Source organism: Symphalangus syndactylus, chromosome 12 (assembly GCF_028878055.3).
Source record: "Symphalangus syndactylus isolate Jambi chromosome 12, NHGRI_mSymSyn1-v2.1_pri, whole genome shotgun sequence".
Taxonomy (NCBI): domain Eukaryota; kingdom Metazoa; phylum Chordata; class Mammalia; order Primates; family Hylobatidae; genus Symphalangus; species Symphalangus syndactylus.
The window spans coordinates 47,165,721-47,177,958 of NC_072441.2; the positions used below are offsets into that span (position 1 = coordinate 47,165,721).

The following is a 12,238-nucleotide window of genomic DNA, read 5'->3' on the forward strand; positions in this document are numbered from 1 at the left end:
ATCTGCAGGATAGTCCCAGGGAACGGTTGTAGTTTTAGACCAGAGTCAGTATTCTGGCAGAATTCTTTCTTGCTGGGGGAAGGTCAGTCTGTTCAGTGAAAGCCTTCAACTGATTAGATGAGGCCCACCCACCCATTTTGGAGCATAATCTGCTTTACTTAGAACGCACCTATTTAAATATTAATTTTTTCCTTCCCTCTTACTCTCTCCCCCTCCCCACCTCCCCCTTCCTCCTCCTCTTTTTCCTTCCTTTGGACAGGATCCTTCCTGTGGACAGGATCTCACTGTCACCCAGGCTGGAGTGCAGTGACACAGTCACAGCTCACTGTAACTTGAATTCCTGGACTCAAGGGATCCTCCCACCTCTGCCTTTCACCTGGCTAATTTTATTTATTTATTTATTATTAATATTTATTTTTGAGATAGGATCTTGCTCTCTTACCCTAGCTGAAGTGCAGTGATCACGGCTCACTGCAGTCACGACTTTCTGGGCTCAAACAATTCTTCCACTTCAGTCTCCCAGGTAGCTGGAACTACAAGCATGTGCTAACATGCTTGGCTAATTTTAAAATTTTTTTTGTTAGAGATTGGGTCTTAACATGTTGCTAAGGCTGGTCTTGAACTCCTGAGCTCAAGAGATTCTCTTGCCTCAGCCTCCCAAAGTGCTAGGATTACAGATGTGAGCCACCTGGCCTTTTTTATGTTTTGTAGAGACAGGGTCTTGCTGTGTTGCCCAGGCTGATCTCAAACTCCTGGCCTCGAATGAGTCTCCCATCTGGGCCTTCCCAAGTGCTGGGATTATAGGCTTGAGCCACTGTACCTGGCCTAAATGTTAATTTCATCTAAAAAACACCTTCACAGAAAAATCCAGAATAATGTTTGACCAAGTAAATATTTGGGCACAGTGGCACAGCCCAGATGACACATAAAATTAATCATCACAATTAGTTTCGGTGGGGTTTGAACTTTTTTTTCTTTTTTGAGATGGAGTCTCGCTCTGTCGCCCAGGCTGGAGTGCAGTGGCACGATTTCGGCTCACTGCAAGCTCCGCCTACTGGGTTCATGCCATTCTCCTGCCTCAGCCTCCCAAGTAGCTGGGACTACAGGCGTCCGCCACCATGCCCGGCTAATTTTTTTTGTATTTTTAGTAGAGACGGGGTTTCACCGTGTTAGCCAGGATGGTCCCGATCTCCTGAACTCATGATCCGCCCACCTCGGCCTCCCAAAGTGCTGGGATTGCAGGTGTGAGCCAGTGTGCCTGGCCTGAACTTATTTTTTAAAAATAAAAAGTTGTAATATTTTCTGATTTAGTTTAGTTTACAAAAATAACAAATTGGCATCAAAGAAATGTATTGGCCAAATTTTAACATAAACCTTTGCATATTGGCAGGTGGGTTGAAAAACGAATTAGAAAGTATAGCAACAGTAAATTTTTTGCATTGAGAACTTTATATCTTTATGAAGTGTCTTTTGTTTACCTAGCTATGGCAACAACTAGAAACTAGATATCATAGTTTAGAACGAATACCTTCAGATTACCATTAAGTGTTGAACTAGGAGTTTATAAATAATAAAGCATATTTGATTGTTGCCCTCACTAAAAATATTCTTAATAATATATACGTATTTTTTGAGACAGAATCTCACTCTATTGCCCAGACTGGAGTGCAGTGGCGTGATCTTGGCTCACTGCAACCACCGACTCCTGGGTTCAAGCAATTCTCCTGCCTCAGCCTCTTGAGTACCTGGGACCACAGGCGCGTGCCACCACGCCTGGCCAATTTTTGTATTTTTAATGGAGACAGGGTTTCACCATGTTGACCAGGCTGGTCTCGAACTCCTGACCTCAAGTGATCCACCCACCGAGGCCTCCCAAAGTGCCGGGATTACAAGTGTGAGCCACTGCACCCGGTCGTAATATTTTAAAAGTCATTGCTCAAAGCCTTTTGTTTGTCAAATATGTTAAAAAAAAAAAAAACTTTAAAAATAATGTTCATTTCATTTTCATCTCTTTTTAAAATTTCTGTTGTGGATTTCATAACTACATAATTCAATAGTATATCATTTAATATATAAATAACTACATATAATTGTTTTTGTTCAGGTTTTTTACTGATGGGGTTTGGAACTTAAAATTTGGAGACTTAATCTAGAGGATAAAGAAGTATAATATAAAATTTGGTGAAGAAGATTGTGGGAAGAGAAGCCTTTGAAGCAATTTAGAAAAATAAAGGAAGATTGTTTCAGCTTTGAAGTGTTTTTTTTTTTGGAATTGTTTTTCACTGAGTGTGTTTCAGTTTCAGATTGATGAAAATTCTAATTTACAATAGTTAATATTATGCAGATTGAGTTTACTGAGCAGTGCATTTTCTTGCTGTATTCAAATATATTTTGAAAACCAGATGATAATCAGAAAGTTTCTTGGAAGAATAGAATTAGAGTGGCAACTTGCTTTTAGGAGTAGAATTTTTTTTTGATGGTTTAAGGTAGAGAAAGAGATAAAAGGGCAAAAGAGATAATTTGTTTTTAAATAACGTGACTAAACCACAAGTGATTTTAAAACAAGCTGTAAATATGGAAAGGGATGATACTCGAATATTTTCTCGGCATTGAAGACTTGATATAAGAGAAGGAGACAGCACCAAGTTATTAGTCCATTTGGAGCTTGTTCTTAAAGCAAGGGAAATGATGGTTTCTCTGGCAGGAGGTGGCATCTTTGAGGACTGAAAGAGCCTTGTAGGACAGTGGTACTCTGTTATATGTCATTATCATGTTTCCTGCATTGCAGAACATGTTTAATAACATCACCACAATCCTGTTAGGTGGGTGATGGGACTTCCATTTTAAGATGGGAAAACATCAGCCGGGTGCGGTGGCTCACGCTTGTAATCCCAGCACTTTGGGAGGCTGAGGCGGGCGGATCACGAGGTCAGGAGATCGAGACCACGGTGAAACCCCGTCTCTACTAAAAATACAAAAAATTAGCCGGGCGTGGTGGCGGGCGCCTGTAGTCCCAGCTACTCGGAGAGGCTGAGGCAGGAGAATGGCGTGAACCCAGGGGGCGGAGCTTGCAGTGAGCCGAGATTGCGCCACTGCACTCCAGCCTGGGCGACAGAGCGAGACTCCGTCTCAAAAAAAAAAGATGGGAAAACATTCAAGGAGCCTTGGTAGCTTGCCTCGTTTCAAACATCTCAGAAATGGCAGATTCCAGAATTTGAACTCAGGTATATTTGATTTTGTCCAGCTAAGTAATTCTTCACTGAGTACTTGCTATGGTGCCAAGCATGGTGCTTAGGCTGTGGGAGTTCAGAGTTGAATAATGCATGATTCTGGCCCTCAATATAGTATAGCAAATGAATAAGATAGTAATTTTAGGGAGCCTTGGGGACCTGGAGAAAGTCTGAGAGTTTAGGACCATTTTCTGGCAGACATAATGCCTGCACAGAATCTCAAAGGCCAGAGTAGGGGGGATTTGGGGAAGAGTTGACTGCAAAAAGCTGATCGGGGAGGGTGTTGCAATTGGGGAAAGCCATGTTTGTAAAGACATTCAGGCATAAAGTAGCATGATTTATGGTTAGGGACCTATTTCTAGGTCTTAAAGGATGAAGTGGGGGAACTAGTAGAAGAGCCTGGGTTTTTCTTTTTATACCTCATTGCTTCTCTGTACAAATATCAGAAGCTGTTAAAAATATATGTGGATAAAATTTTAGACTTTTAAAAATGCATTTTTATCTTCCTTTTCTAGGATCAGTTCGACAGCTTAGACAAGCATACACAATGGGGAATTGACTTCTTGGAAAGATATGCCAAATTTGTTAAAGAGAGGATAGAAATTGAACAGAACTATGCGAAACAATTGAGGTAAGTTAATTTTTTTTTCAGTTTTTAGAAATGAAATTACATGTTTAAACAGTTGAATATTAGAGGAATGTGCTATTCCAGAGGTTAAATTCTATGTTTTTCATCAGAATTAGATTGAATTAGGTAACTGGTTTGTTTTAATGATTAAGTCATTGGCTAGTACAGTACCACAAGGAATATTGACTAGCTGGATCACAAATAGCTTTCATTCCAGAAAGACACTTAAAAATCTGAAAACTGGGGAGCAGAATGCCAGGAAAAAGAAATATCTGCGTGTTATTCTGTGTTTTATACTTTTATTCCTCTCTAACTTTTTGCTTTAGTCATCTTTTCAAAGTATTGAATATTTCTTCAGAGTTTCTCTTTTCTTCAGAGTTTGTAAGACTTGGAAATTGAGTGTGTGCTGAGCTGAGTTTCTTTCTGTCGGTATTCAGTTACATATTATGTATGAATGTGATTTTAGAATATGTTTTGGAAGATAAAAGTTTTAAAGAGAAAATTTTAGTCTTAAAACTGATGGACTTTGTTGACAAGTAGTTGCTGGAACTTATTCAGTAAAAATGGTGCTTAAAGTCTGAGGACTAGACACCAGTATAAAGTTTTAGCTGTAGGGTTTAGGATAAAAAAAAGTGTCCTGAAGTGACCAAAAAATCCAACCTAAACAGGCATACATTATTACAAAGTCCAGGCATATTTTGATTCAGGGGTCAAATAATCTTCAGGCCCCATTTCTTGGCTGTGCTCCCTCTTGTTGTTTTTATTCTCAGGTTCCATTCATACCATCCTCTGTCTTTAGCTCTAGGTTTTACATCTTCATACCCCCATATCCTGGAGAAGAATGATGGTCTTCTCTATTGTACCTTTGGGTAGAAAGGAAGGGAGGGAAACAGGGAGTGGGGGAATGGAAGAAGGGGAAGAGGGATGGAGGTAAGGGAAAATGCAAGCCTGCACCAAGCTTCTTTTCTCCAGAAATACTAGCAGAGGGTCTCCTTTAGTCATATTGACTTTGGTTAGGTTATGTGTTTATCCTAAACAATTTACTAACACTGACTTACAGCTAATGATGGGGGGAAGATAGTTACTCAAAATTGATTTAAACTAGTGGTCCCAGAAGGAAGGGGGAGTTACTTGAGTGCCTCATATATCCACTGTAATAGTGCATGTAACCAACTGACTGGATGTAGGGATGGAATAGACTAGAGTAATAAAAAGCCTGCTTATAATATTTTTATAATGATATATATACACTATTATGATATTTACTGAATAATGGCATTATGCTAATTTCCTAATCCATTTTCCTCCTGTTTGTTTAAGCAAGGTATTTTCCACATGAGAGTATAAACAGGGAGCCTATTAGTATATGAATAATCACAGTGATGATGTTTCATCTGTCTAAAAGTTAATGATCTGGGAAACTTACCTCTCTAGAATCTAGAAGAGCATGAAATGGCCTCTGAGAGATTAAAATAGCAGCTACCAGATGTATTCTTGTGTGGCAAATAAAAATTTTATTTAAATTTTAATTTGTTCTCAATTTTAGTACATTAAATTCTCAGATTTCTATTGGAAAATTGTCAGTTTTTCCAATAGAAATGAGAAAAATTGCTATAGGTAATACAGTGATGGCAGTGTGAAGGGACAAACAATAAAGGAAAAGGTTTAAAAATTACAAAAATAGATGAAATTTAATGCAGGAGTGCCCTAGCTCATTTTGTGTTGCCATAACAGAATGCCTAAGTCTGGATAATTTATAAAGAAAAGAGGTTTATTTAACTAATGGTTGTACAGGCTGGTAAGTTCAAAGGCATGCCCCCGGCTTCTGGCATAGGGTTTTGATGGGTCAAAGGGGAAGTGTGGGTGTATGAAGAGAGAAAGAAAACCTGAAGGGTATACTGACTTCTTAAAAACCCACTCTCAAAAAGCGATCCAGTCTTATTAGAGTGAGAACGCAACTCATTACCAAAAATGACACCAAACCACTATCCATGAGGAGGGATCCCTCATGACCCAGATACCTCCCATTAGGCCCTATCTCCCAACATCACCACTTTGGGAATCAAATTTCAACATTAGTTTTGGTTGGGGTCAAACAAACCATATCCAAACCATAGTGAGAAGTGAATGTACTTCTAGGGCCCCAAGAGAATCACTGTATTATACAGAGTGAAAAAGTAAATACTGGTAGGAATGATCCTGAACCTTCAAGAAAAGAATCAGATTATTTTAAAGAAGGCAGAGAATATAACAGGGTTTCTCAAAATGTTTAAAAAGTCTAATCTGTCCTTTAATCTAGCATTTTCATTTCTAAACTTTCCTGCAGAAAAATACAAGTGAGCAAAGGTGTTTGCACAAAACTCTTCATTGCAGGAAAAAAAAAAGTTTCTAGTTGTGAAAGTGCCTGTCAGTAGAAGAATGATGAAAAAGACTGTGGTAGATAAAGTTTTAAAAAAATCAGGTGTACCAGCATTTTAAAATTTAAAAGCCTTATTCATCAGGTTGAATGATGAATATACAGTAAGAACTGAATGTACAGTAACATCATTTTATTGCTTACTTGTGTTTGTATATACAGTTATGTTTAAAATTTATATGTGTTCTGAAGAGGTCTAGAAGAATACACCCAAATTATGTTACAATGATTACCCTTGTGGAACGAGAGTAGGGAATAAGGGAAGGAACTTTTTATTTCATACACTTTTGAATTGTAGTCTTTTCAATGATTGTGTATTACTTTTGTAATTTAAAACACTTGTTAAGAAGAGGATATGCTTCAAAAGAGATTCCTATCACAAATTATAAAATAAAAATTGATAATTTATAAGATTAAAAAAAACTTCAGTAATCTGGAATATTTAACTGTCCAGGACAACTTAGACCTCAAAGCTTTTGAGATGGCCACGGTTTTGCTAGTGTAACAGGACTCATCTAATCAAATGGCAGACTTGTTTGCCTTCTCTCTGTTCTGAGTCTGATAATAACCATTACAATTTTCACTTACTTGCAAAAAAGGGATTTGAGCTCCAGTTCATTGAAGCAAGGGTGGCTAGAACCCACAACTTCATGATATGAAAAGTAGAATTTTGTATTGAGAAAGTGGGTTTTATTATGTACTGATGCTTTACAAAGGTGATTTGAAGGAATGAAGCACACTTAAGGAATTTGGCACATTTCCATTCTAAGGATAATTCTCAATAGCAGTGATTCTCAACAACGGCAGAATTATTGGAGTGTTGAAGTATGAGGAGTAACGAAGAGTTGAGAGAAGGCATGTTTAATTTGAAATGATCTACACTGAGATTTGCTGCTTTGAATGACTACTTAGTAAATGATTGGATTATCAGCTGCTGTTTATAATGTGTCTTTTATCCAAAGGGAAGAGGTTTGCCTTGTTTGTTTCCTCCTCCTTAATGGGAAAAATTATTTTGGTTAACTCCCCTTATTTTTGCTAGTGCAGAGGATAATTTCTTTCATAGTGAGGCAGCACTTTTTTTTCCTCCTAAATAATATTATATTAATCCATTCTTACCCTGCTAATAAAGACATACCTGAGACTGAGTAATTTATAAGGGAAAGAGGTTTAATTGACTCACAGTTCAGCATGGCTGGGGAGGCCTCAGTAAACTTATAATCATGGTGGAAGGAGAAGAATAAGTGCCTAGCGAAGGGGGAATCCCACTATAAAACCATCAGATCTCGTGAGAACTAACTCACTGTTTTGAGAACAGGATGGGGGAACCGCTCCCGTGATTCAGTTATCTCCACCTGGTCCCTCCCATGACACATGGGGATTATGGGAACTGTAATTTAAGATGAGATTTGGGTAAGGACACAGCCAAATCATACCAACTACATTCATGATGTTAAGCAATTACATTTTAAATATATTACAAGATTAAAATTTCTTAATCTTTGGTAATTCCAGATTGTTTTCTTCTTTTCTCCCTTTACTCTTCTGTTCTTGTGTTTTGATGGTGTTGGTTTAACTTTATTCTGGTGTTTGATATTGATTGATTTTTGGTTTTGGTTTGAGTATGGGAATAAATAGAAAATAAAGCATCTAATTACATTTGGAGACATAGTTATATACAATTGAATCATGTCCATTTTGATTGATGGAAAATGGTTACTTCAGATCGCTTGGTAGAGTGTTTTTTGTTTGCAAAGATATGTAACTGAAATCAATCATTCTTTTAATAAACTTATTGTATTTGTATAACAGATTAAGATTTCTAAGTAAAAAAAGCCATATATATGTGATAAGTATGTATCATTTTAGTTTTTTCTAGTAAAAGTAATCGTATTAAGTTCTATCATAGAGATAGTGCTATATGAAATTATATTCCCCAGCCTCCACCCCAGAGCATACATAAATTTTTGGTTCAGATGTGGCAGTATGGTATAGTGGAAGAGAATTAGGCTGGAAGACAGGAAGCGCACAAACTACTCTTATTTTGGCCAAAGCAAACATCTCTGAATTCCTTTTGATCAGAGATTATATTATGTGCATTTCTGTACCCCATACCAAGCCTACCTGGTACCTCTGGAACTGGGTGATTAAATTTAAGTTGAATGAATAAATAATTAAATAATCTGTGTTTCAGTTTAGTTTAGAAATTAGGATCTCTGACCACATGCTGAACCTTTGACTACATAGCAGCTTTCTATTAATACTGGAGTTTGGTGTCATGTACATCATTGTGATGTGGTCGTTAAGTTGGTGTTATGTACATCATTGTGTCTGCTAACAGTCCTAAATATTTCGGGTAGGCTTAGATACAGAGCAATCCAAATATAGCTAGTCTGTAAGAAGTGCCTTTCACCTCCCGCCATGAGTCCAAAGCCGCCTCAGCCATGTGGAACTATAATTCCAATTAAACCTCTTTTTCCTCCCTGTCAGCAACATGAAAACGAACTAATACATAGTCTCTATCTCATTTTACTTTTCTCATACCTCTTTATCAGAATTTGGTTTCTATGTCACTCTTTGTCCGGCTGAAAGATTTTACATTCTCACCAGCAATACACAAAGCTTCCAGCTAGTCCACATCCTTGTTGTTTTGCAAGTAGCCAGCCTAATTGGTGTGAGTTGTTATCTCCCTGTGGTTCTGACTTGCATTTCCCTGCCCATTTGTGTATTATCTTTGGAGAAATGTCTATTCAAGTCAATTTTTAAAATTGAGTTACTTGTTTTTTTGTTGTAGAGTTTTAGGAGTTCTTTATATATTCTAGATATTAACCCCTTGCCAGATACATGATTTGCACATTCTTTCTCCCATTCTATAGGTTGCCTTTTCATTCTCTTGATTGTGTCCTTCTATGCATTGAAGTTTTAAATTTTGATGTAGTCAGTTTATCTATTTTTATTTTTTTTGCCTGCTTTTGGTGTCATATCCAAGAAATCATTGCAAAATCCAGCATCACAAAGATTTTCTCCTTTGTTTTCTTCTCAGTTTCATAGTTTTAGGTCTTTGATGCATCTTGAGTTAATATTTGTATGTGTTATAAGGGTCCAGCTTCTTTTTTTTTTTTTTTTTTTTTTTTGAGATAGAGTCTCACTTTTGTCGCCCAGCCAGGAGTGCAGTGGCGCGATCTCGGCTCACTGCAACCTCCGTCTCCTGGGTTCAAGCTGTTTGAAATATTTGTTCCTCGGAGTCGTAAAGAAATAGCACTTGGACATAAATTTATTTAGTAAGGCCATTTTTACTTCCTGCAGAAAGGGTACACTTGTGCCACGAGAGTACACCGAACAAAGGAGACAGGGTCATTTATAACCTGAGGCATCCACCCTACTGCTGTGTCCAGTTTCCATTGGCTGGAACGGCACCTCATCCCGATTGGCTAGCAACTTAGAACTTTTTTAAAAGAGGCCAAGGTAGAGGGGAACAAAGGAGGGAGGAAGTAACTTGTGGAATGTTGAGAAAGGTAAAAACACTTTTAAATAAGCAAGAGGAACTGGCTATGACCTAATGCTTGCTTGGACCAGTATAAGCATGCTAGGGCAAATATTTAGGCTAAATTGTGGGAGCTAAGAGCATAAAGTACATTGATTTCCTTGTTATGGCTAGCAGATATTTAAGAATGTTAGCACAGGTCTTTAAATAAATTTTGCTTCTAAGAGAAGCACTATTTATTCCTAATTAGATGGGGAAGAAAGTCTTTGAAGAGGAACCTTTGCTTTACTTTTTACAAAATGATTCTCCTGCCTCAGCCTCCTGCGTAGCTGGCACTACAGGCACCTGCCACCACGCCCAGCTAATTTTTGTATTTTTAGTAGAGACGGGGTTTCACCATATTGACCAGGTTGGTCTCGAACTCCTGACCTTGTGATCCACCTGTCTTGGCCTCTCAAAGTGCTGGGATTATAGGCATGAGCCACCGCGCCTGGCCCAGCTTCATTTTTTTTTGCAATGGATGCCTTTTATGTTTAATTTTTTACTATAAGAGAGAAGATTCTTGGTCGAAAGTGATGGAACTCCAGCTTGAGCTAATTTAAGTATAATGAGAAATTTATTTACAATATAAATTTATTGATTTATTGATTTTAATTTTTTTATTGAGTTCAAGAATTGGAATAGTCCTACTGCTAGAAGGCTTGGTCTACAGCTAGGTCACAGAAAAAAATAAGGACAGTATCTGAAACACAGCCAAAGCCCTTTGTCTTTTCTTCTTCTTCTTCTTTTGGTGGGTTGGTGGCTTTATTCTTTTAGTAGTGCAGACTGGCTTTCTCCACGTGGCAGGAAATACAGTCATCAACAGTGCCACTTTTATGTCTTAGAGATTCAGCTCCCATACTGGCCTCAAAGCTGTGTCAGATCCAAAGTCTTACAACTTTCAGAAAGGGATCTCGTTGGCCCAGCTGTTTTGTTTTCTGTCGTTGGGGGTCACTTAACTGAGCCCACAAATTGGGCCATATGTGTTAATCTGGCAGCTCTTAAGTAAGTTAAGAAAAGGGGTGGGGTACTAGTCAGTGAGTCTCAGGTCTCTAATATTACCCTTTGCTGGAAGAAATGGTATGATTTATATTCCATTTTATAAATAAATAGGATATTGATCACCTCTTAAACAGTAATTAGAACTCAGCCTCTCAAATATTGAAAGGTTGAAAATGTATAGAGGTGATTCGCAGTCTCTTAAGATTTTTGAGATAGTTTACATTCTGGCACTTAGCTGCAAAATGTTTTAATAGAAGTGAATTAATGTTTTGAGAAAGTATTTGGAATATTTTGTAATTTTTACTGAAACTCAAAAGTAAATATAAATATGACAAAACTAGAATGGATAAAAAGATTAGAATCAACAACTTATATATTAAAAAGGGTGATATATTTAATGTCACATATATAACTAATATGTGTAGACTGCTATAATCTTTGGAGATGCCCACTAAATTTAGAAGCCTTCTCTGACAACTGAAAGAACAACATTAATTTCTTTTGTATCCAGAGTGCATGAAGCCAAAGTACATAGAAAAACATGGAACACACACACACACACACACACACACACACACACTCTCTCTCTCTGTCTCTCTCTCCATCCCTCCCTCCCCCACCCCTCCAAACAATGTATCAGCATATCTATGGAATCTATTATAATTTCTGTAGTATCTACTGTGTGTATAAAACTTTGTTTCAGTTAACTCCTGATTTATGACAACATACTAAAAACATGTCTTATACATAAACTGCTATCATAATTTTTTTTTTTTTTTTTTTTTTTTTGAGACGGAGTCTCGCTCTGTTGCCCAGGTTGGAGTGCAGTGGCGCAATCTCAGCTCACTGCAAGCTCCACCTCCCAGGTTCACGCCATTCTCCTGCCTCAGCCTCTCCGAGTAGCTGGGACTACAGGCGCCTGCCACCACGCCCGGCTAATTTTTTTTGTATTTTTAGTAGAGACGGGGTTTCACCGTGGTCTCGATCTCCTGACCTCGTGATCCGCCCACCTCAGCCTCCCAAAGTGCTGGGATTACAAGCGTGAGCCACCGCGCCCGGCCTGCTATCATAATTGGTGGAAAACCTGGATTTAGAGAGGGTTGAACAGAAAAAGAGCCTAGGGGAAGTAACGTTAAGGGCAGATTTCTTAAACTAGATGAATTGTCTAAAATATTTTTAGTTTAGGAACAACCTGAATGCTTTGCACTTACATATTAAAATTTATTTGAGCTAATAAGCATATTGTGTTAAAACTGCAAAGCAGGGATTTGCGGGACTTACTTAACCATTCATGCCTTTGTATGACTTTTTGTTGACTTTAGACTGTTTTTTCAGAAGGCCCAAATGAGATCAGCTGCTTCGGAAGAATAAATTCTTATTGTATATTTTAATTATTAGTTCTATTTATTTATTTATGAGATGGAGTTTTACTCTTTCTCCCA

At 37.8% G+C, this 12,238-nt stretch overlaps 1 protein-coding gene across 5 annotated transcripts in view; it reads left to right on the top strand.

Moving 5' to 3' along the window:
* FNBP1L (formin binding protein 1 like) overlaps positions 1 to 12,238 on the top strand; it is a 105,575-nt gene that overhangs the window by 53,581 nt on the left and 39,756 nt on the right. For all 5 annotated transcript variants that reach the window (XM_063625493.1, XM_063625494.1, XM_063625490.1 and 2 more), the window contains exon 2: positions 3,746 to 3,861. In XM_063625493.1, coding sequence (XP_063481563.1) covers positions 3,746 to 3,861 — 116 coding nt within the window. The remainder of the gene's footprint in view (positions 1 to 3,745; positions 3,862 to 12,238) is intronic.